General features: G+C 34.7%; 1 protein-coding gene and 1 long non-coding RNA gene across 5 annotated transcripts in view; one reads left to right on the forward strand and one right to left on the reverse strand.

Moving 5' to 3' along the window:
- The window catches only part of LOC125061094 (la-related protein 1), a 73,019-nt gene that overhangs the window by 7,245 nt on the left and 39,189 nt on the right, over window positions 1-26,585 (reverse strand). For 2 of the 4 annotated variants that reach the window (XM_047666290.1, XM_047666289.1), the window contains exons 4-20: window positions 19,808-19,921; window positions 18,556-18,658; window positions 17,315-17,428; window positions 16,859-17,028; window positions 14,192-14,439; window positions 12,666-12,855; window positions 11,526-11,810; window positions 10,310-10,506; window positions 9,178-9,285; window positions 8,405-8,505; window positions 5,913-5,992; window positions 5,335-5,477; window positions 3,993-4,146; window positions 3,502-3,558; window positions 2,561-2,692; window positions 1,513-1,607; window positions 443-550 (exon numbers count right to left, since the gene is read on the reverse strand). In XM_047666290.1, the coding sequence (XP_047522246.1) occupies window positions 443-550; window positions 1,513-1,607; window positions 2,561-2,692; window positions 3,502-3,558; window positions 3,993-4,146; window positions 5,335-5,477; window positions 5,913-5,992; window positions 8,405-8,505; window positions 9,178-9,285; window positions 10,310-10,506; window positions 11,526-11,810; window positions 12,666-12,855; window positions 14,192-14,439; window positions 16,859-17,028; window positions 17,315-17,428; window positions 18,556-18,658; window positions 19,808-19,921 (2,399 nt within the window). Of the gene's footprint in view, window positions 1-442; window positions 551-1,512; window positions 1,608-2,560; window positions 2,693-3,501; window positions 3,559-3,992; window positions 4,147-5,334; window positions 5,478-5,912; window positions 5,993-8,404; window positions 8,506-9,177; window positions 9,286-10,309; window positions 10,507-11,525; window positions 11,811-12,665; window positions 12,856-14,191; window positions 14,440-16,858; window positions 17,029-17,314; window positions 17,429-18,555; window positions 18,659-19,807; window positions 19,922-20,824; window positions 21,012-26,585 lie in introns of all 4 variants that reach the window. The other 2 variants (XM_047666292.1, XM_047666291.1) reach the window with 2 other exon arrangements.
- On the forward strand, window positions 25,238-26,126 carry LOC125061129. Its single transcript, XR_007118983.1, has 2 exons — window positions 25,238-25,537; window positions 25,860-26,126. It is a non-coding gene; the product is annotated as an uncharacterized LOC125061129 (long non-coding RNA).

Below are 26,585 nucleotides of genomic sequence, written 5' to 3' on the forward strand. Positions count from 1 at the left end.
TAATTTAATCCCACCTTGTTATTTTGACAATACTGTTATGTTACAATAGTTGAAATAAGTAATATGAAAAAGAAGTATCTACGTTTATATTATATTAGTTTAATTCAGCACAAAGCAATTGTCATTGGTCTAGTGGTGTGAGGAAGAAAATAACATATAGAAAAAATAAATCCAACTTCAAATGTCAAAAATATTTCTACTTACACATACTTTCGACAAAGAATGGATATATCAAAAACTATAGTTTTATTAAAAGATATACTATATTAATAGGACTATGTTTCTGACAAATTTGTGGAGAAACACAGTTGGAACAGAAAAAGAAAAATGTGGGTACACTAAAAAAATATTTTAAAATGACGGTAGACAATAAATATATCAGGGTGTTTTAACAGTCGGTAAAACACATTGTTCCTAAATAATTAAGAAATGAAAATCTTACCCGCTATCCCTATGATGTCTCCTGTGCTCGCGGATGTCCATGACCCACCCGATGTGATGCTCCACTGGAGGGTTCAGGCTGTGCCGCGTCTTGTGTTTGCGGCTGCTTCTAAAATATTCAGGTCTTACATTTATAACTAATTTAGTTAATTTAAAAAAAAAGGCAGTCATCGCAGCCCATAGACATCCATTTTTAGTGGATGCGTTGGCGGCCTTTGAGGAAAACACTTGAATTTTGAATAGTTGGACGTTGTATCTCTCATCCCTCCCCACCAGGAGTCGATTCGATGTCGATTTTATTTTATTTTATGGTTATGAAATTTTGAATTGCTACGGATCGTAGGGTGTTGAATCGAGGCAGGAGGGATCAAACCAAACGATTCTTCAGAACACTCACCGTACCACACTTTATAGAAAACGCAAAGAGACGCAATGTCTCTGCGTAGAGAGAGAATCAAGCCGATCAGTAAGACATTGGAGATTGACAATTCGACATGCCCTTCGCTTAATTTAGTCAAAAGGAAGAGGATATTGTTATCAGTATTTTTTTCGTTTCAATAATTAAAAAAACTGAAATTAACCTTATAGTCTTATTTATTAGCATACTGTAATCGCAACAACTTTCGCACAAACAAGGAAGTTAAAATGTGTATCCTTTGGAATAGACATACCTGTTTTTGGTATGTATTCTTCTCTTTTGTTGGAGATAAAACTGACAACCTATCGTATGTTACCAATAAAAAAATTTAAAACCTGCTCTATTTCACTTTGTATTTATCTCCGTAAGAGACTATCTCTATTCGTAAAGTCTTTTACACTCCTATCTCCTCTCATTCAGTTTAGAGCAATCTTCCTACAAGTGATTCATGCTATAAACGTCTTCTCTTTCTCCATCTCTTACTCCTTCGCTCATAATTTTTCATAGAACAGGGGCAAACGGGCAGGAGGCTCACCTCATGTTAAGTGATACCAACCGTCCATAGACATTCATAAAGCCAGGCTCGCAAGTGCGTTGCCGGCCTTTTAAGAATTGGTATGCTCTTATCTTGAAGAATTGGTTCGGAAACTCACATGACATCAGTGGCGTGCGGGTCCTTGCTCGCGGCGTAGAAGCGTGCAGTACGTCTTGGTCGCTTCGCCTTGCCCACTTCGTTTTGGGACTCCATCTGATACAAAAATTTAATTCATATTTAACCATACTAAAATACATCTAACTATTCTCTCAGGAATATGTGAATTTTATGTTACAAAAAAAGCATTTAAAATAAAAATACTAGTATTTTAAATATATCAACAGTAATTATATAACATAATAAATTATTAATTATATTAAAATCAATGATATTCATTTAATTTTGTAATAATCTAATATATAAAATTCTCCTGTCACGGTGTTTATAATTAAACCACTCCGAAATGGCTTGACCGATTTTCGTTAAATTTTACATGCCTATCGGTTAGGTCTGCGAATCGGACAACATCTATTTTTCAGCCCCCTAAATGTCAAGGTTAGACAAAAAAAAATGTTTAATTTTTTATGATATAGCATACAAAAATACATACAACTGTTAATTTTTACCCCTCTAACCCCTATTTTTTATTATAGTAAATAGTTATTTTTATCGAAATAAAAAGTTTTCTATAAATAATATACATCGCAAAACAACGTTTGCCGGATCAGCATGTATTATTTAAAACCATTAAAAAAATGTTTTTATTTACTTATTTCGACATTATGACAGAAATTGAATTAATGTTATAGGTATAATATATATATTAGTGGACCAAATATTGCACCTTAAACCATTATCTTATATATAAAATTCTCGTGTCACAATGTTAGGTACCATACTCCTCCGATACGGCTTGACCGATTTTTTCAAATTTTATATGCATATTCAGTAGGTCTGAGAATGGGCTACTATATATTTTTCATACATATAGTGATAAGGGTCGTCTACCTACATTTTATTTCTTGGACGAATTTTTTATTTTTTTTTAAATGTGCCATTAAAAAATATATACAACTCTAAACTTTCACCCCTCTATGATCAACCCCTATTTTTATTGAACTAAAAAATTGTTTCCTAGGTAGTATACACATAAAAAAACATTATACCTGTTGCGTTTGATGCGGCGGCGGTGGTGGAGGCTCCACGGGGTTGCTGTGCTTCTCAGCAGGAACAGTGGCTTCAAACTGCTCTCGACTGATCAAAGACACGGTGCGGTACTGACTGCCACCACTGTTACACTGCAGAGGGAATTATTTATTTAAACTTTTATTTACAACGCTAGTATAATGAGAACACTTAAATAATTCTCGTTATTAAAGTAGTCGGTAAGTTATTACAACTTATCTCGTAATTAAAGTATTTGGTAAGTTACGACAACTAATCTCGTTATTAAAGTATTCGGTAAGTTATGACAACTTATCTCGAAGTATTCGGTAAGTTATGACAACTTATCTCGAAGTATTCGGTAAGTTATGACAACTTATCTCGTTATTAAAGTATTCGGTAAGTTATGACAACTTATCTCGTTATTAAAGTATTCGGTAAGTTATGACAACTTATCTCGTTATTAAAGTATTCGGTAAGTTATGACAACTAATCTCGTTATTAAAGTATTCGGTAAGGTATGACAACTAATCTCGTTATTAAAGTATTCGGTAAGTTATGACAACTAATCTCGTTATTAAAGTATTCGGTAAGTTATGACAACTAATCTCGTTATTAAAGTATTCGGTAAGTTATGACAACTAATCTCGTTATTAAAGTATTCGGTAAGTTATGACAACTAATCGCGTTATTAAAGTATTCGGTAAGTTATTACAACTTATCTCGTTATCAAAGTATTCGGTAAGTTATGATAACTAATCTCGTTATTAAAGTATTCGGTAAGTTATGACAAATAATCTCGTTATTAAAGTATTCGGTAAGTTATGACAACTTATCTGGTTATCAAAGTGTTCGGTAAGTTATGACAATTTATCTCGATATTAAAGTATTCTGTAAGTTATTACCGAAACTTACCGAAAAATTTACACAAAAAAAATCTTACCATAGAAAATTCCCCCCACAAATCCTCTTCATAGCGTCGGAGTCCATCTGTGATCACCTGCAATTAATTGAATAACAATTATTTAACTTTACGGAAGACCTTTACCAAATCTTCAACTACCTATTCACTATTTGATTTTTCTCAGAAATTTCAAGGAAATATATCGAATTAATAAAGTTTCACTCTACTGGTAATGGAGTGTTCAAGTATTACGTAACAAATTTTTTCCCCTCTTGTAAAACATTATGATGCGGAGCAAGGATTGAATTACGCGTTATTGTTTATATTATTGTCGACTTTCCAGTACTTTACACCACATAATGGTAACTTTTAGGTATAAAGAGTCACTAGGTGGTCACGAAACGTTTTACTATATATGGGTACAGAAAAACGTTACGGCGCGTTACATGGGGGGGGGGGAGGTCAAAAATTTCGTGACTTGAACACTCCCCAAGCCGCTGTCAGAAAAGCATTCTATAAAGACATTTTACCTGCTCCAAGTCCTGAGTGATCTTAGTGCGAGTGGACCAATCGCCTTGGCGGTCGTATCCGTCATGTTTAGGCGCTCTGGTAGTCGTCTGGGTTACGATGAGCAGCCGGCCTATGTCCCCGTCTGTGAACTCCGATTCCGATTCGTCGTCAGACCTGGCGATTCAAATATTTTGGATTTTTATAAGCGAGAAATAATACATTTTAGTGTTGATAAACTTATAGTCACAAAATATTTGTTATAAATTGATATTGTTTTTAATGGCTACCAGACAATATTTAAAAAATTGTTTAGTTTCAACATAAAAAATTATAAACATTTTATATAAAATATATTGATACTGGTTTTAATGGTATTGTCCCACCACACTCGACCACATTTAGAGTTCTGTTAAGATCAAATATACCATGTTATTCCCTCGGCCATTAAAACTGTGTTTGAAGCTTTTTAATTATATCGTCAAACAAAAATAGAGACATTGGTTATGGTGATTATTTAGGAAAATTATGTTGTGTCATCATTGCACCCATACACATCATTAAAACGTGGCTGGAACGCCTTGGCGACACATTTTCTATCGCACTACTTTCGCAGTAACTCAGAATAGTTAACAAATCTATTCAAAGTGGACATTCAGTGCACAAAATACTCTATTTTGCGTGAACCTTATGCATTCATTGCTAATATTTTTTCAATGAAAAATAATATACTTTGTCACACAACCCATGCTTAGAGAGAACTTAAAAAGTAACAAATAAACATACAAATATTAGAGATATTCGAAACAGGAAATTGTCGATAATATTCGTCAATATTAATTACTAAACATATACTATAAATATATAATACTAGCTGGCCTGGCGAACATCGTACCGCCTAACAGTCGATTCTTTATTTTTTTTTAATACTTATTCTGCTATTCGGGACACCGGTCTAGCTAGTAAGATAAAAAAAGAAAGTTGATAATACAACAAATACATTATGTCAAAAAATAAAAATTTACCTTCCCGGAACCCCTCCACTAACATTTGAACTTTATGATATTATGGTATTAAAGTTCAAATGGACTTTTAAATATTATTACGAATATTTTGTATGGGAATATAGAAAAGTGTGTTGTTTTTAGACTTTTTCACTCAATTTTTTTTAATTTTTCTCTCCGTAAGAACCATCCTCGTACTTCAAGGAATATTGTAAAAAAAGAATCAGACAAATCGGTCAAGCCGTTTCCATGTTATGTCGTGACAACGGAAAACGGGTTTCATTTATATATATATAGATATATATGTATATACACTTGGCATTTCAGGAATTAGTTGGTAAATTTTCAAGGTTTAACTCACCATGCGTCAGTGAAGGTGTTATGCCTCGGCGGGGGCAAATCCAGCTCTTCATCCAGCTGGAAGTGCAGCTCTTCGCGAGGCTCCTCGGGTTCCTCGCGTGCGTTACCTCGCTCACGGGACCCGGCTTTTGTGCGACGTTTCACCTGTTTTGGAAAAACATGTTAGAAAAAGTCTCTGTCAGATTCATGTCTTTGAATAGAAGAAGATCAGTGACGAATTTTGGAGGGGAGGGGGTCCTTTTGTAAAAATCTCTTATTTAGACTTTGTAACTCGAACACAATGTTATTTCCCTACGAAGTATTCATAGTAGTACATATTTATACTCTATAACTCGAATTTTATTGCCTTTCCTTAAAATTCGAGTTATATTCCACTGTATATAAAAAATAATGTTTTATTTAACATATTGAATATTTGTTATCAGCTAAATTGTATTTCGTCACAGTAAATGAACATTTACATAACTACAACAACTTTAAAGTAACTCCTTATATCTATTAAAGGCTCAAAAATCGCTCTTTTTTGGGAAAATAAAATTAAAAATCCTTTTTGAGGCTCAATTACAATCTTTAACTAACCTCTGTCCAGACATTAGGATCTGCCCTTTCATTGTTGGGGCTGTTAAGCTGCTCCGTTGCTCCTTTTTCAATTGGTTCCTCTGTAATATACCATATTTGTTTAAAACCAACTTCACATTAATTTTAAAAAATGATGATGACGTCACACTGCGAGTGCCACGTACGCGTGACCGTCATGGCATCGTTTTATGGTCGGATATTGCCGTGGAATCTTTAACGTTTAAATCTCAGTCATTTTTAAAGATGTTTTAACGGTTGAGTTTGTTCGAACACTTATAAATCAAGAACGACTTGACCGATTTGAATGGTTTTGATTTGTTGTATTTGTCTGCGTCCCGAATAGCAGAATAATCAATAAATTAATAATATTGCGAACTTGACGAAAAGTAATTTAAAATAAAAATCCAATACAGAACTTTCATGGGTTTCGTAAGACATTTAATGTTCATCCCGTCGATACGGTTAACTCTGCCCTTCTATTTAATAACGTATTTAAATAAAGATTTCGATTCCACAACATATATCCACAATATGAATTTATGATTCAATTTAAAAATATATAATAATGTCAGTAATGAAAAATGATTGACACATATATTGGTTGTCAAATATTTATGCTTGCAGACGCTTATTTCTCTTTGTGTTCATTCCTTAATAAAATAGCGTAATATTTATTTTGTATTCGTTTTATTACTTTCAAAAAATAATAAATTAAGGCCCTATCCCAGCACGAATTGCTGTGTCTCGGGATGGACTGCGGGGCGCAGTGGAGAGCTGGAGCACTGAGGCTCGTAATAACAATTAGTTATGTAAAACATTAAATTAATGTAATTTTATCAAGTTTTTTCTGAAATGGATTACTTGGCTTGCGATAAAATATATCGTGTAAATATCAAAATCATGTTCTATATACATTTTCGTGAATGAATTCAAAGTGTCAAAAATTGGCTATGTTTGGATTTTTTTTCTATCGATCGAAGTTATTTAAATCGTGTATCGATCTATCAAAATGGATACATAAACTACTCAACTCCACCGTATTTTTTCCATTCGCCCTACTTCAAGAAACGATGACGAAAAATGGAAAGAAACAATGTACTGTTTGGAGTTTGGCGACCAGATTAGGTCCTTAAGTTCATCTAAACTGTAAGACGGTATGACGTTCGCCGGGTCCGCTCATAGGAAATGATTTTTAAGAGATAATTTTTTCACTATTTTCCATTATTTAATATGCGCTGTGCACAACTAATTTTTAAACTGGACAGCGTTGTAAAGATATGGGCCTAGCATGCCCCAGCCGAGGCTTTAGAACTCACATAGATTATAAATTAATACATACAAAGCATATTCGTGTACGTCACTTATGTCGAAAAAAATCTTCACAAAAAAGACTTTCTCGCGAAAGTGATATTTACTTTACCCATAATGCGTAACCCAAAGATTCTATTGATGAGAGATTTCGGGCCTAAATTACGGGTTTAACTAAATTAAATTATTATTATCATAATCTTAATATATATAAATCTCGTGTCACAATGTTTGTCCTCAATGGACTCCTAAACTACCGAACCGATTACAATCAAATTAACACCGTGTGCAGTTTGATCTAACTTAAAAGATAGGATAGCTTACATCTCAATTTATACCCGCAATATTATTTTATTGAAAATTATTTGTTTATTATTTGACACAATTCTAACAGATGGCGCTGTGTTGAAAGTACCAACGTTTCACATAAGCTACAATTTAATGGCATTTCCACCAAAAAAGCATGATGGTCCCCATGACTGGTGTTCTCCTACCGTTTCCCTTCAATAGTTTCCTACTATGCAATATAACAAAAAACTTAGCCACTGCAACGCTTGGCCGAGTCTGCTAGTTTATTTATATAAACGAACGAGTCTAGTGTCTAAAGATGGGGCAGTAATTAAAAAAACGCCATTTTGATTATTTGAACTTTCAGTTAACAAAGTTAGCGGTGTTCAAACGCCCCCGTGACGGTTTTACGTATGTATTGTGCCATTAATGTTCAGTGTCAATAGATACTGTCCATTAATAAATGGCCAAATAATGGTGAGTCTCAATAATGAGTAAAACAAAAAACTTGGCGATTAAAAAGAGTTCTTCTCTTCCGTTCTACGCCCTTGATTTGAGAACTGGCAGTAAATGTAAAATTAGAAGCATTTAATTTATATTTATTTTTTGACGTTCAAAGTGTATATTGTGTTACCTACATGAATAAATGATTTTTGACTTGACTTAATACAGGTTGCTATCAATAAATAATAAACATATTTCTATAGTGCATACAATAACTCTATCGGAAGCTGCATTGGTAGTGTAACTTCCAATAGCGAAACCGACGTATTTGTATGCGTAGTTCAATCCGTAACGCAAATGTCGCAAAATTGATTTCATGTGGTACAAAAACTTAAAATGGCATCGCAGAATTGCAGAGTACCGGCGCTGAAATAAAAACAATGTTTACTCACGTTGCCTCACAGCCTGCGGAACAAACTCGGGTACATCCGGGTTTAGGTTGTCCCTTGCAAGGGGCGATATGGAACCCGGGCCATGACTGCTCCGGAACATTCTGGAAATTGGATTAATTATAGAAATTTATAACAAAGATGTACACGATAAAAAGGCCAAACGATAACCCCAAAAAGTTTTAGATTCGTAATTTTTAAGATTTAAAACAACTTAATAAGACGAAAAGTAAATAAATAACAAGAGTATCATTATGACAAAATAATGGATAATTGACAGAATTAAGATGATGCCACAAATTTTAAACATTTCATTATTTGTAGTCAGTCATTTGTTTTTTAGGTCTGGGCCTCAGATTTCTGTATCTGTTTCATGATCATTTGTCTCCTGTGCCTGACACACGCCGTCGACTTGCATGTTTTCCTTCACCGTTCGAGTGAATGTTAAATGCGCACATATAAAGTCGCACGCTGAAGCCACTACTAGCCCAACACATTTATCTTGTGAAAAAAAAAAATCAGTGGCGCTACAACCTCTTTAGGTCTTGACCTCAGATTTCTGAATCTGTTTCAAGATTATTTGTCAATCTAATAGGCAAGTATCAGCCTCCTGTGCCTGACACACGCCGTCGACTTTTAGGGTCTAAGACATGTCGGTTTCCTCACGATGTTTTCCTTCAACGTTCGAGCAAATTGTTAATGTGAAATATCTTGGCAAAATGTGATAATTAATAAGTGATTAAGTGTTATGTTAAGCCAAATGCAGATAAACTAACCTGGGCAATGGCGGCGGCGGAACGCATCGCAACAAACTAGAAACGGGCGCTACCAGGGGACCACCCATGGTCGCTAGCGGGAAAATTCCCACCATTTGCTTCTTACGGCTGGAAAATTAATTAATTAATTAAAACTGTGCTTAAGTGGCTAAACAGTGGTAAGTGAAAAAACACAAGAACAGAGTATTTTCCTAATAGAGACTGTAAGTAGTGTTATTGAACATTTTCCTATGTTAAATATCCTTTTTAGTACTTATTTATTTATTTAATTATAAGTAATCTTACATACGTATTATAAAACAAAATAATACAGAAAGCCAAAACAGATTACATAGATAAACAATATATACGAAACAGACAACAAGTAAGTACGTTAATAGACAAAAATGTATAAAAAAAACTTAAATTTAACTCCCTTCCCGCCCCTTCAAAAAACCTCTTAATTTAGGTTTGACTTAAATTACTTATACCTTTCAAGTGTTAGCTTTTAATATTTATTTAATTTTAAACATTTTCATAAAACATATTATTCTTAAGAAACTTGCTACAAGTGCGCATGTGCTATAGTTACTCATTCGGTTTTAGACTCGAACATATCCCGAAGTGGGATGGTCGAGTCGGAATTGATTATAATAGAGGTTGTGACACATGCGCACGGGCACATTTCTTTATTCAAGTTTCAAGTTATACAGTTGATGTAAAGTCAGTGAAGTCAATTATAGTGTATATTGAATCAAGTCATTATTGGAGTGTTTAATTTCCTACCTTAAGAACTAGATCAACTAGCCCTTCACAAAAGTATGTAATATACCATCAGTGAAGAGACAATGTATTACAATTTTTTATAATATCGAAACATTTATAATGATTCAATAAATTTAATATTTATTTCTTGTTAAACCAATTTATTACAGTAAGAAAGCATCAGGTAACATTTATAAAAGTATTATTTAACCACTGAACATGATATCATCCAAATATTAAAATGTCACGCAATTAATTTTTTATCAGGTCTTCATACACCTTAACAATTTTTGCAACTACCCTCCCTATACTCATGAATTTCATACAAAATCATATAATAGAGCTTTTTAAATAGAAATTTAAATACTATAAGCTTTTTAACACTTACCGTTTCTCCCCAGGCTTCTCAGACCCATCAGACTGTAGCGGGGGGTCATCATTGGAGTCCTTTTGCGCTTCATCGGTTTTCACTTCCTCATCCACATCGTTATTTTCTTCACTTGCCTCCTTCACTTCACTTTTTACTACATCTTTAATTTCGTTTGTTTCGTTAGCGGATTGCCGGGCGGTTTCAGGAATTGTTTTCTGTGAAATTTAATATTATACTGGATCAAGAATGAACAAAACAACCAAACCAATGATGAAGATGGACCTACAACTTTGCAAACCGTGGGTACTTTAGGATTTCTTAGGGGAACAATGATGAAATTCGCCAGGGATGGCGAAAAGTGGTGATAAGAAGTTTTGATTATAATATTACACCTGGTGTTGAAGACATGAATTTGACGATTATTATAATCCTAATCCTTGGGACTGATTTGCTCCAGTTAAAACAATGTATAAGTTCTTCTTGTCCGCTCTACGCCCTAACTTGCGAACTGGTAGTATATGTAAATTTACAATTAATTTAACTTCTTTTCTGACGTTCATAAGCGTACTTGGTTACCTATATAAGAAAAAGTGGGAGCTTGTAGTTTATCAGAATGCCAAATCATAAAATGACTGCTTCACGACTGATTTGAGAGCGACCGCCGATGCGAAAACCGCTGTGTGAGTTCGAAAAGAGTTACAGAATCGCAGGGCTTAGGCGCGCCGGCCCGTGATAACAATTAGTTAATTTTATCTATTTAATGTAATTTTATCATTTTTTTTCTGAAATGGATTACTTAGCTTGCGATAAAATATATCGTGTAAATTTCAAAATCATGTTCTATATACATTTTCGTGAATGAATTCAAAGTGTCAAATTTGCTATGTTTGGATTTTTTCTATCGAGCGAAGTTATTTAAATCGATCTTACAAAATGGATACATAAACTACTCAACTCCACTATATTTTTTCTATTCTCCCTACCAATGACGAAAAATGGAAAGAAACAATGTACTTTTTTGGAGTTTGGCGACCAGATAGGTCCTTAAGCATCACGAAGAAGTCCAAATTTAATCATGTTTTTTTTTTTTTTATAAGGAGGCAAACGGGCAGGAGGCTCACCTGATGTTAAGTGATACCGCCGCCCATGGACACTCACAATGCCAGAAGGCTCGCAAGTGCCTAAAGTAAAGTAAGTGGTCTAAACGTAGTTTTAAGAAACATTATTAACTTACCAGTTCAACATCTTCACTATCTATCCTCGGCGGGTCTTCTATCCGCTCCCCGCGAAAATCCTCCTCTGGTTTATCTTCAACTGTCTCCTTATCAGAACTCTCTTTATCCAAACTCTCCGTTTTCTCTCCTTTATCTTCAGATTGATTTTCTATGTCTGTTTTATCAATGGTTTCGGTTTTCTGGGATTTGTTCGTGTCTTCAGTTTTTTCAGTTTTCTCTTCGTCATTTGCACCTAACGCGATGTCAGCTAACACCCATTTCATAGGCTCAATAGCTGTTCGCACCTGATGAGATAAATATATGAGGTTACTACACAGTCAATGACTACCTAGACGACAAAAACGCGTGGCAATAGTTCTAGTTATATTGTTATAATTTGTTTTGTTATCTTTGAAGTGTTGTTAATATGCGTAATGGTGAATGTGGTAAATCACAGAACAGATTTTTTGAAGTTATACTTCTTTAAGCGCGTTATGAAAAATTGATGAAAGTGAAATTTTACGAAGCATGCGCATCGTGACACAAAATTAACAGAATGAAGTTGCCCACGGAAGATGCTACAGCATTGGACATAATTTAAAAACAACATTCGAATAATAATAAAATTTATGTTACACTTAATGTAAGAGAATAATAATAAATATTAATTTATTTAATTTTGCAAATGTAAACTGAACTTTATTGACTATAATGACTCCTTTTCCAGTCTTTGATTATTTAATTGTAATTAATTATTTGCATGCAATCAAAAACTATTTTGAATAATGCCAAAGAAGTATAACTTCTTATGCGCGTTCATAAGTACACGCACCCTTTTTTGACATTCATAAGCATGCCCTAAGACGCATCTAAACTGAATAAACGTATTTTGATATGATTTGATCGAATACGTATTCTCTATATTTTTGTACCACTTATAATACCATATCTGTATTTAAAACTTTAGTTAGAATACTAAATTCCCTTAAATTTTTCCAGAAAATAAAATATATTTATCATGGAACATAAGATACATGTATCACTTATTCCACGTCATTAAATTTGAATTTGTAGGCATCCCTACTCATCGGCAAAGAAGACAGAGGGTGTAGGCCGAGAGAAAAAGCCGGCGTGAAAACTCTCCGTACTCTTTTCTTTACCTTAAATCCTTGTATGAGTTCCAGCTTATCAGAATCCCGTATAGCATCAAGCACCAGTTGCACGTCAGCCGTGAGCGCACGTACGCGGTGGAAGGACGCGATCAACGTCACGGGAATTGTCCCGTCGGACGACATCTTGCGACGGAGGAAGAAATCACGCGCTAAGTTGTCCGGACTGAAGTAGTACTCGCTGCGAAATATAAATATGTATACATTTATGGTAGGCCTATATAGTATATGTGTTCTGTATCTAATACACAATGTAAAAATACTATAATTTTACTTCTTAGGTATTCATGTTATCTACGCGGGAATAATTTCTTTAAGAGATTTAAAAGCTAATTTAGTATTTTTGTTTTTCCCTCAATGACAACCGAAAATTCGTGTTTTATTAATAATTCAATTTCGATTTATATCACTTACAAAAGTTTTATTAATTAAAATAAATATTCTAACTCAACCAAAAGTACTACACGTAGCGAAACAAGTACAACATTTGTAAAAATAATTTAGCATTACACCAATAAACTAAAAACCAAAATTAATAATGGTTTTCAAAATATTTTGTAACACAGACTTATTTTATTATTTATAAGTAGCTTAAGAATATTGTAAATACTGTGTATGTGTTTTATACTATAACTAGCAGACCGGCCAAGCGTTGCTGTGGCTAAGGTTTTTGTTATATTACATAGTAGTAAACTATTCAAGGGAAACGGTAGGAGAACACCAGTCATGGGGACCACCATGCTTTTTTGGTGGTTATGCCATTTAATTGTAGCTTATGTGAAACGTTGGTACTTTTAACGCAAACACAAATATTTTGCCATAAAATAATATTGCTGGTATAAATTGAGATGAAAGCTTACCTATCTTTTAAGTTAGATCAAACTACACACACTGTGCAAATTTGATTAAAATCGGTTCGGCAGTTTAGGAGTCCATAGCGGACAAACAACGTGACACGTAATCTATATAAAAAGAAAATGGTGTTCGTTTGAGGCTCTTTCACGCTTAAACCACTGATCGTATCGACATGAAACTAGCACCATTCGATGCGAAATTTTTTATTTTTTTATTTCTGTTTTACTTTTATGAAAATTTATCCATACGGACTTCACCGCGGAAACATTCGGGGAGGCTTCCTAGAACCTCTAAACGTCAACATCTGTTAAAAACTCGATTTTCGAAATATTTCAATTTTCTTAGCGGGAAGTTAAAAAGAAGAATAATAAAAATATGAAAAAAAAATAAAATAATGAAACATAAAATTTATTTTAATTCGTCCAGCAAAGCGGGCGCGAAACGGCTAGTTTATATATATTAAGATAATAATGTATATATTTTCGTGGTACAGTAACCACGATTTACATAATATATTCAACTAAAATACCACCTCTATTGGATTCGGGATGATATTTCCTGTTTATATACTAAGATTACAAAGACTTATCTCAACCTATCTTCCCTATTATTAACTATATATTACTCATCTTATATCCGATATTAGGCAATTTAATACGTACATCTGTTTCTTAATAAGATCTTTAAGCGTGACTTGGTCCAATCCAATTCCGAAGGCAGCTGTATTCGCCGCCGCAGCACCAAAGTAGTACGCCTGGGCCAATGGAGGCGCCATAGCCGGGGTAAGAGCCCCTGGCGTCAGACCCCCAGGAGCTATGGCTCCAGGGGCGAGCGCTCCGGGGGGCCCTAGAGCCCCGATCCCGTAGTGCAGCACGAGACCCTGAGGCATCGCCGGCTGAGCAACTCGGAGCTAGGGGAGGGGTAGGGAGTTATGCGTTGTTAGTTAACCCATCCGATTGTGTATGTTTAGGGATATTACTATCGAAAATATATTATTTAGAATATGTGTAAGGCATATAGAACCTTAATTATGTAATTTAAATAACAATCGTTGAACGATAACATATAGAAATAAGGCAATTTAACCATTACATTAGAAATGTATTGAATTAAATAAGGTAAAAGGACATACACATTCGGAGTGAACCATTACAGACCAAAGCAAACCATGTAATGAAAATTCATACAGTATATACTCCATTTGTGAAAACTAAATGTAAGATTAAGGTCTATTTACATCAGACGAACAAAGAGCTAGAGCTAAAACACAAGAACGCTTCGAAGAGTCCGCTCATAGAGTTTACACTGTATTTATTGAAATTCTAGAATAACAATCGATTCAGTACGTTCGTATAACGAAATGAAAAGCGAAATGTTTGGATTATTCCCATACATGAACCAAAGCAATGAATTTTTATATACTTATTCACGAACTAGTTGTTCACTGATTTAGGTAAGATTTTTGAAATTCCCAAGCATAAGATTCTAAATCTACTAATTTACTAATTTGTGTACTAATATTTGTGTAATAGTCAAGACAAGTTTCCTCACGTTCTCCTTTCTACGAACATTATTTGATGAGAGAATAATCTTTCAGGCTTTAGAGGCCGTTCACGTATTACGTAAGCAGATTCACTGCAACCCCCCCCCCCGCACTTCCTCTTGTCAGCAAAAAATAATACATAGTTAAGAACATCAAAGGAAACAACCCCCCCCCCCCCCACCCTTTGGTGCTTACTTAATACTTGAACCGCCCCTAAGATTTGATTGATAATAAGTAATGAATTAAGCTTAATAAAACCCTCAAAGCATTTTAATGATTTAAATGACACCCAGGTAAGGATAATTGGAATCGCGTTTTGGTATGATTACTCTTAAATAATTTCAATATTAAATTATATAAAAAAAATAATCATACCACGGACATGAACGCAAACAGCCATTTACGCATGCCGCAAAATTAAAACATAAAATAAATTATAAATTAAATTTAGACATTGGATTAAATAAATAAAAAGTTACCCCCTTATTTATAATATCAGTAATTACACCATCTAAGTGAATATGTCTCTTTTCATCACAAAAACACACAATTCGACAAATACAGTCATAATTTGTTATAACGACATCGAAGGCTAATGAAAAAAGATGACGAAAAAGCGCGGCAAATTAAAAAAAAAATTATGGTATCCCTAAAAGTTTGATATATTTTGTGGATTGAACTTACTTGATACTTGATTTTATTTTATTATTTTTTAAATTGATAGTAACTGTATTTCTATGAAATTAAATACTATACGTATTTAGTCTTTTACTATTGATACTTAAAATGACTAGCATTGCATGGAAAACTAAAACTATATTATAAAACACAACTTTATTCGGAATAATCAAAATCAGAATCCAAAAAACCAATAAAACAAAGTTTAGGCTAATATACCTGTTAATTATTCGGAAAAATATATAATAGACATAAAAATGAGTAATTACATGAAGTATCAAGACAAATCCTACTAACCTAACAAATTCAATGACATTCTGTGTTTCCATCCGAAAGTTATCAAATAATTCAATTACCTTCTTTCATTAGCCAGACTCTACTCATATTTGGTCATAAAAACTGATAGTCGTAACAGCCGATGACGTTGTTAAGAACCTAATACAATAGAATTCAGCCGGGACCTTTCGATTTTGGTCAATATAACCCAGTATGTTGTTTTAAACTGTTTTGACTGTATATACAAAAGATAAGTTAAGATGGTGATTTTGTTTATATAAATAAGGGGTAATAAACTTTCATCTAAATCTGTCAAATGACATTTGAGAGAGCCAAAGATTGACTTTTGGCTAAGGGGGCGTCCATAAATTACGTGAGGTGTTTAAGGGGGGGGAGGGGGTCGAGCCAAATCTCATTTAATCTTACGTTGGAGAGAGGGGGGTCTCGGCAAATATCACGCAATTTTTTTTTCTGATTGAAAATTTTTTTTTAGGAAAACGGTTGACCCTAAAGGCCATCTCTGCAACTTCCCGCTAACTCCATACCTAAACTCTCAACATTTCACTTATTTTGTTTTAGTCGTAAATAAAAGCACGGAGCAATTTTTTTTCTTTTTCAACGCGTTTACGTAAGAAACCCACATTTTGAAAAATCTCACGTGAGATTGGGGGATGGGGGAGGGGGTTGAATAAAATCTCACGACATCTCACCAGGGGGGAGGGAGTCACAGAAAATTAAAAAAAAAACACCTCACGTAATTTATGGACGCCCCCTAAAATTTAACAAATAATTAACAAGAAATGTCTAAAACTATTTTGTAATGTAATCTCACCTGTGCCAAATCGTGATGCGGATAATCCGGGTGATGGTACAGCGGATGAGGATGCGAGTGAACGGATGCAGGACGGGGACCTGGCCGCCTGACCCCCCTTGCACCCCTTACTGCGCCCCTACCGCGTGTAGCACCCCTCTGTCTGTCTTCCCCATTCAGGGACACTGTATCTATGGAAAATAAAAAATAAAAATAAATCAGTGGCGCTACAACCTCTTTAGGTCTGGGCCTCAGATTTCTGTGTCTGTTTTATGTTCATTTTTCAATCTAATAGGCATGTAGGTGATCCAGTGACACACGCCGCCGAATTTTTGGGTCTCAGACATGTCGGTTTCCTCACGATGTTTTCCTTCACCGTTCGAGCACAGCCGGGGATCGAACCTACGACCTCAGGGATGAGAGTCGCATGCTGAAGCCACGAGGCTATAGTATATAGTACTCATAATATATACATACCGTTATCCTGTCTGGCATTATGTTGAGCAGCATGCTTGCCCGGACGAGCAGCCTTTACATCAATATCCAACGGCACCCATTTATGTTTGCCCGACTTATTACCGCCTCTTCCAGCTGAAATTATACATTTATTGCTATATTAATGTAATATATATAATTCTCGTGTCACAATGTTCCTTTCCATACTCCTCCGAAACGTCTCGACCGATTTAAATGAATTTTTTTTATACATATTCAGTAAGTCTGAGAATCTGCTAATATCAATCTATCTTTCTAACCCCTAAGTGATAACACAATTTTTTTATATATACAGCATACAAAAATACATACAAACTTTAATTTTCATCTACCCTAAACGATTAACCCCTATTTTTATTTGTTAGTTAAGATCTTATAACTTTAACTCTGAGGTTTATATAGAGAAAAATCACAGAAAAACCTAAAAGTTTTCATTTCAGAAAACCAAACAGTCTATGGGGTAGCATAGCAAAATGTTCCATGTTGGTATGTACTAAAAAGTTAGGCTAAGTAAATTTACATTAAGGAGAAACGAAATTCGTGGGGGCAGCTAGTAATAATATATTGTTGTAGCAGAGAACGATAGAAAGTAGAATAAATGCCATGGAAATGAGATTGTTAAGAGGTATGTGTGGTGTAACATTCATAGCATAGCGAGATAAGAGAGCAGTGTGGGTTAAAAGAAGAGGCAAGGACACAAAAGGGAATGCTCTGGTGGTTTGGTCATGAACGGATGAACGAGAACCAGCCAAGCCAGCCAAAACCAGGAGGTACTTGAGAAGGGCTATGTTAAAAGTACCCAAATGGGACTAGCATGTACGGTGAACGTCATGAAAGTGGATGAAGCGAGAGAGGTATGTCAGGTCTGTAGCAAGAGAGCAGCATTGCGATTCTGTAACTCTCTTTTCGAACTCTCACAGCGGTTTTCGCAGCGGCGGTGGCGCTCAAATCAGTCGTGAAGCAGTCATTTTACGATTCGGCATTCTTTTAAACAATAAACTACAAGCTCCCTCCGCTTGTCAAGACGTAATGTGAAATTGCTTAACAGAATACCATGAGATTCCAAAAATGACGTGAGTGACGAAGGGAGCGTTGTTGGTGCGAGGTGAACTCACGGATTAACAGAATCGCACGGCCGTGGTCTCGGCCTACCTCTTCGGGTAAAAGGCGTGATAATATAAATAAAATAATTTGTAACATTATATGTAAAAATATAAAATTACCAGTATTCTTATTCTTGTCGCTATGCGCGTGTTTATCGGTGTGATTCTGTTGCTCCACCTTTTCTGGCTTGGGCGGTTCTTCTGGAGGGTTCCTCTCTTGGTCCTGTAATTATTGACATTCAATTTATTATAACAAGAATAACTTTGCCAGTACTACACTCAATACAAATCTAATAATTATTAAATATAAATACACGTAAATATCAATCCTCGAAACTATCTTCATTTAAAAAGACTACTCGTGAAATCAATTATTTAAAGATCATATATAAAAACTAGCCGTTTCGCGCCCGCTTTGCTGGACGAATTAAAATAAATTTTATGTTTCATTATTTTATTTTTTTCTTCATATTTTTATTATTCTTCTTTTTAACTTCCCGCTAAGAAAATTGAAATATTTCGAAAATCGAGTTTTTAACAGATGTTGACGTTTTGCGGTTCTAGGAAGCCTCTTTTGTTTTTATTAGCGGGAAAAATTTTCATAAAAGTAAAACAGAAATAAAAAAATGAAGGAACGTTGGAATTAAAAAAATAAATAGCCATAAACCATCTAGGAAAAATTTCGAATCGAATGGTGGTAGTTTCATGTCGATACGATCAGTGGTTTAGGCGTGAAAGAGCCTCAAACGAACACCATTTTCTTTTTATATATATAGATATCTGAATATCTTCTCTCTACTTTACGCAAAAACTTCATTATCTTCATCTCATAGAAAATAGCCCATCCATGAAACAAAGCAATTATAAAAATGTGGGTAGTTTTCATAATTATTCGAAGTACCGTCTTTATGTGTTCTATTCAGAACCTATGCCTACTTGTCAGCATATTTATCAGTTCATCTTAAAGAACCGACTTTCTGCCTTTAAAAGCCCTCCAAAAAGGCACAGACGGCTGATCACCGAGTTCACAACACGAAGAAATAGTAACCATTATCTCCTGGACTAACCGTCTATTGGCCCCAAGCTATACCCTGGCTGTTTTTAATCGTTGCGTTGCTTGTTCTGGGTGTGTCAGCGTACGTACAGCAGTGCACATAAAAACAGTCGTGGTTTGATTACCATGTTTGTCACTGCGCAGTCGATAGCAATTGTTTATCTGATTGCTGCAGCTGTCGTAGCCCGTGTTCGCAGACAACAAATCTACGGACGACTAAAAGATACGGTATGGCATGTGTACTTCCAGACCAAGACCTAAAAGGCACAGACGGCTGATCACCTATAAGACACAAATGTACTCCAGATGAAAACTCACCGCATTGCCATTATGGTGCGCGGGGTCATCGTGCGGCGGCGGTGTCGAATGACATCGAGCGGCCACTGCAGCGCCTAGCGTCGGCCAATCGCCTATATCCGTGAAATCTGATGCCTGTTGACAAACATAGGGTTAGTTCAATAACCTGATTATAAAAAAAAAACAGTGGCGCTACAACCTCTTTAGGTCTAGGCCTCAGATTTCTAAATCTATTTCTTGATCATATTTAAATACTTTACTGTTTGGGTCTAAGACATGTCGGTTTCCTCACGATGTTAACCGTTCGAGCAAATGATAAATGCGCTCATAGAAAGTCCATTGGTGCACAGCCGGGGATCGAACCTACGACCTCAGGTATGAGAGTCGCACGCTGAAGTCACTAGACAAACATTGTTCTAACCTAATGATACCCTTAATTAATTTATGAGTGGCGAAGAGGTTCTTGCCTTTTTACGTCTGTTCTATGCCCTTGATAAATGACAGTAGGTAAATTTAGATTGTTTTCTTCAAAGGTACGTTAGTGATATTTAAATCGCTGTACTGTTAATTACTCCTTCACGAATTTCATGATTCTACCCCCTGAATTAGTCGCGATAAACCAAACAAGTTTTTCACGTTAACAACATAAAACATTAAATATTTAAAACACTATTAAAAAAAGGGTCTCTAACACACTCCAATTATGTTTAGTTATTGAAACATTTAAATTAATCCTATCAATTATCTTTAGACTAAACAAGATTGAGTCGGTGCATATCACAACTTGATTGTTACAAGTACAAAACGTAACATAAATAAAACACCTAAACTAAAGTAAACCCGAATTTAATACGAAAGTATTAACACAACTTATATATTCCATACAGACACCATTATATAGATATTTATTAGGCACCAAAACCCACTAAGGGAACCTAGGTGCCTGAAGGGCCGTAGTACATAATATGTTAAATACTTAACACAATCCAAAAACCAAATTACTAATAAAAACCCCTCAAGATTCACTTAAATAATCACCTGCGTGTCATTCTCAATTCGCGCCCAACTTTTCCTCGAACGCGATTTGCGCTTAGTAGCCACGCCGGCAGTCATCACAACACAAGACTTCACAATTACAGACTTACTACACTCACACACACTTACACTTCAGTAGCACATATTTTGGTTCAATTTAGAATAAATTCTTTTATAACTTCGCTGGTTTCTGTATAATACAAATTGTATTCAAAATAAAACGTAAGCCCCGAATACACTTAAGACTCCTAAATACCACATGAATTCTACACCTAACCTAATCTTTTTCCTTTAGGTAATTTAATTTGTGTAATACCCGAGTTTTAAAATGTTTTTTTTTCTAAAGTTTCTTTTTTCTTATGTGTGGCCTCCAGGCATATAGAAAAAGAATATAAATCGATAAAATCTATAAACAAAAGAAAATTCTCGGAAATGTCTAATAAAATTCTTTCATAAATATATGTACTACAATTTAACTTTTGATATGATTAATTTGAATATTATGTTTGTGTTACTTTATAATTTGTTTAAAAAAAATAATTCATAGCAATTACTTGAGTGATCTAAAAAATACCATTTCTGTCTGACCCAAAAACTCATCATAATCTAAGTTGAAAACTGGTTAAAATGAAATCGAAAATGTCTTCCTATTCGAAATGTCAATATTAACATACTATATGTCACACGAATATATTATATCACATGGCTACAAGGCCGCTAATTAAGCGAATTGTTACTTTGCCAACAAATAAATGTTTATATAATTTTAAATTTTTCGAGATAACACAGCCGCTATTGTTTCATTACTAATTAAATTTCTCCTCAATTTTGACAATATTTAAAACATATATCATCTTAATCTTATCACCCCATATTACATAAATTTCATAATAACTTATTTAAGTTCCAAATGTTTAAAGCACTTCCGTGTATGACACGTTTTAATATCGCAATCGTATCAATGCGACGAGAATACATATTTTACAATATTAATCAATATTCACAAACCAATAAAAGTTAATGTCATGTGACTTGGCTGAGAAAGCTGTTTCTAACAACATTTTTTGGCGCCTAATTACTAAAACTCAATATAAATTACAATAAATATCATAATAATTATCAAGTAATTGTCTTGAAATTGGTTCACTAAGGTAGAGAACTAGAGAAACACAACACACTTCATAAAACTGTCACAAGCTAAGCGATCTATTTATACATAATCAATAACTTTTCAAAACATCTAGAAATATAACCCTAAAGTTTTATTTCTGTATTTGTGTTGGCGTCTCCAATTCGATGTTACCAAGACCGGGTTGTCTTTGGAAATTACAAGTCAATTGTCACAGTATATACCACGTTCAAACGTTGCGTAATCTTTCTAACCTAAAAACCACGTGCTTCGACCACGTTGTCGGCTTACGCATCTATCTCGCTCGCACACCTCGCCGGTGCTATCTCTCTCGAACATCCAAGGTCAGCGCGACCGACGCGATCTCACAATCAATCATTCGCCTTGTTTCTTGGTAACGGGATATTACATAGAATTATAGATTTAATATCCATGTGTATAAGCACTATCTTTCTATAATACATTATTTTAATTATTCAATATAGGTGATCCTAACCACAGTTTTTATTCATACATATCTTTTGCATTAATATAAAACACGTTCATGGTTTTCCATAGTGCTACATTCATGTTGCGACCTTTGTTTATTCGAATGTGAACCATTTCTCAACAAAAATCAGCATTCGACCTATTGAGTGTCATTGAGCTATATTGATAAGCCACTTACTAAAGATAAAAAGTTAGGTTAGGTTAGGATAGTGTACGCAACACTTGAATAAAATCGCAAACAGTTTTAATATTAAACGGTAAATAACCGCGTGAACGCTAGCCCAATGTTCAGGTACCCAAGGGCGACCTACGGGGAAGCTTGGCCTTGGCTTGGAGACGAACTGAATACAAATCAAGAAGCATCTATTATCTGTGATGACCTTGACTATGTAAGTTAACTTTTACGCTTAAAAGCTTGTTTCCAGCTTGCAAAAGCCTTTCTATATAAGCCTTTACAGGTTTACCCAGCCCTAGTCTACCCAGACATACTAACGACTAATGTTTTATAATAGTTTTAATTATAATCTGAACCGGATATGGGACTTCAATCCTCACAGGTGATGAGAATTAGAAGCAAAGACCGAAGAAGATGGCGCATTTTGATTCACCAATCACAATCGAACTATATTTGAGAATGTCTTTTGTTTTATCTCACCTCCATGGTCTCCTTCAAATTAAATTTGCTCTCATCACTAAACACGCAAGTGGCATGGTACAAATTTCAAAAATGATGATTTTGTCTTTCCTCGGTTTGTTCAGCCTCATAAAATGTTATCTACACATTTTATTAGCGGAAAAGGCATATTTTGTACGTAAATTACTCTTATTACCGCTAACCTACATACCAAAATAATTACAATACGTTAATTACATTAATTTATCATTACCAGCAAATGCAGTACGAGCAAGTAACCTAATGAATATTGATTCCCACCACCACAAACTCAGTGATACCATACGAATTTTTTTTAAATCAATAAATTTATCTGATAAGATAAAGAATATGCAATCTTAATCCAAATAAATTCGAAAAACCCAAGTCGAAATTATTACAATCATTGTAATACGATTTAAAATAAACTTAATTTTTGCAATAAAAATAATTATTAAAGAAACCGGTGGCACTACAACCATCTCTAGGCCTCAGATTTCTCTGTTTCGTGACCATCTATTTTTTCTAACAGGCAAGTAAATCAGACTTCTGTATGACACACGCCATCGATGCTTTTGGGTCTCATGAATGCGGGTTTCCTCACATTAAATGCGCACATATAAAGTCCACTGGTGCACAACCGTTCGAACTTACGACCTCAAGGAACTCAGTCGCACTCTAATACGTCCAACTCTGCTTGGCGTACATTAGTCAGGCATTATTTTTGTAACAATTAAACAAAAACTGATTCGATTAACTATTAGTAAGTAAGAGTGTACAGTGTACTGCTCCCTTAAGGCCCTATCCCAGCACGAATTGCTGTCAGCGTCTCGGGATGGACTGCGGGGCGCAGTGGAGAGCTGGAGCACTGAGGCTCGTAATAACAATTAGTTATGTGAAACAGTGAATTAATGTAATTTTACCAATTTTTTTTTCTGAAATGGATTACTTGGCTTGCGATAAAATATATCGTGTAAATTTCAAAATCATGTTCTATATACATTTTCGTCATAAAGTGTCAAAAATTGGCTATGTTTGGATTTTTTGTATCGAGCGAAGTTATTTAAATCGTGTATCGACCTTTCAAAATGGATACATAAACCCAACTCCACCATATATTTTTTCCATTCGCCCTACTTCAAGAAACGCTGACGAAAAATGGAAAGAAACAATGTACTTTCTCTGAGTTTGGCGACCGGATAGCCGATAGGTCCTTAAAGACGGTCCTTAGTGGGTGCGTACTAAAAATGGGTGTCCCATAGGCTTGTTTGCCCCATAATATATAGAACATCTCACAACTTTCTTACAGACTTGTAGTTTTAATGGTACATATCTATTAAAACCTTCACCAACCCAATTAGCGATTTATAAAGGTCCTTATACTTCCGATAAAATTAAAACGCATCTGCTCTTGAAAACACCTGCCATCACATAAACATAACTTAGTATAAGTCTTTATCGTAAAACTTTCAAAGTCAGGGTTAAGCCAAGTTAAGATAAACGTATAAACATGTATTCTTGTCAAAATTCCCAAAACCTCTATTGTTTTTGGTTATGACAGAGTAAACTTTTACTTATCTGTAAACCAAGATAATAAGTTACAAATAATTCATCTGCATCTTCTACCGCGTTTACCACGGAGAGTGTTCAGCCGAGTGCCATCATCGGACATCGTGGCGGAAAACGAAATTCCATAGAACCTCAACGTCCGTCGTTCCACAACTGAGCATTTTTTAAGGCAGTTTTTGCCGCCACCAGAGCCTACTAATATAGAAACCTACAGCTGCCTACTAATTAGACTTAGGGTCCTTCAAGAAAAGAACGTTCAAGTATTACGTAACGAATTTTGGGAGGGGGGTCCTTTAGTAAAACGTTACTATGCGGGGCGGGGATTGAATTACATGTTATTGTTAATATTATTTTCGACTTTCCAGTACTTTACACCACATAATGGTATAAAGGTATAAAGAGTCACTGGGTCACGAAACGTTTTTCTATTGGGTACATAAAAACGTTACGGCGCGTAACATGGGGGGGGGGGGTCAATAATCTTCAAAAATTGCGTGACGTAATACTTGAACGCTCCCTAACATCAGATAAGACTCAACATATGCCGCAAATCAACGTTTTCTTGTACGATTCGTACGTCCTATAACCACTCTCACGTACGTGGATACTACAGTATCCAAAACAACAATGGCGGCATCCGTACATGGATACTACAGTATCCAAAACGACAAGTTTAAGAAAATGACATCTAGTTAAAACTGAGCTTAGAAATAAACGTTTTTATCGACGTAGAATGATAGCTTAGGAAACAGTTCACCCAATAAACTACAGATGGCAATGAAATATGATTAGTTCTCTGTAAAAAAAATTCCAAACTCAAGTGACTCGTTCTAGTGAATTTTGTGAACAAGTGTTTCGGAGTTTCAGCAATTATGTCGTAAGTACTTTAGTTTTATATTATATTTCTTTAATTATCATACATCAATATAAACTTGAATATTTGTACTTTACGGTTATGATAATGTTATATAGTTTTAAATGCTAAATTGAGTTTAATTTCAACTTTAAAATATTTTTATCAAGGGCAAAATGGCTTCTTAGAAGTTGTTGGCTGATTTTGATGATTTGTTTACGTCTGTTTAGTGAATTAATAGTTAAAAATGAATGTAGAGTCCTTCATAAGCATATTCATGCCTTTTCCAAATATAAATACATTAAGATGATTTAAGATTCCCAAATAATATTGAGGTGTTCCACAGGTTTATCGTTATGGACAGTGCGGTATCCACGGACGTTAGAACAAACGTCATAAATAAGGGTTTGTAGAAACGAAAAAATATGTTTGCAATTTTTTGTTACGCATGGTGTAATGTGTTTATTTATGTCTCCTGATTATGATATGATGATGATGGCCGTGGCAGTCGTGGAGACCGCGGGGGACGTGGAAACAGTGGAGAAACGGTGGATTATCATTTACAACTCGAAATCTTATCAAAAATGTCTCATTAAAATTTACAACACTGTTATTCTGTTTTTCATTTAAAAAGAAACGATTGAAACAAATCGAACATACCCTATTTTTTAGTTAGTTAAAAAACTACATGGTGTGTGGGAGACCTTAGATAGGCGGCCATCTTGGCACAAAAAGTCATAGCGCGCGACTCAAGAGGCTATGGTAAAATTACGAGAAGTGGTTGTTTTGTTTTAATTTATTAGCTTACTCAATGTTGATTTAATATAAACATCTTGGCATCTTTTGAAAGGATAATTAGCCTAGTTTTTTGTAAAATTATTCTTATTTCGAAATCGTTTATATTTTTTGCGTAAGGCCTATATCTATAAAAAATTTAAGCATTTTTGCTCAGACTCAAATGTTTTATCCCGTTTTAAGTACTAATTTATTAACATTATCCAATTATTACAAAATGTGTTTTAATCTATATACTTCAACCTATGCTGTAGTATTTTTTTCATAGCTGTAGTTA

Source organism: Pieris napi, chromosome 23 (genome assembly GCF_905475465.1).
Source record: "Pieris napi chromosome 23, ilPieNapi1.2, whole genome shotgun sequence".
NCBI lineage: Eukaryota > Metazoa > Arthropoda > Insecta > Lepidoptera > Pieridae > Pieris > Pieris napi.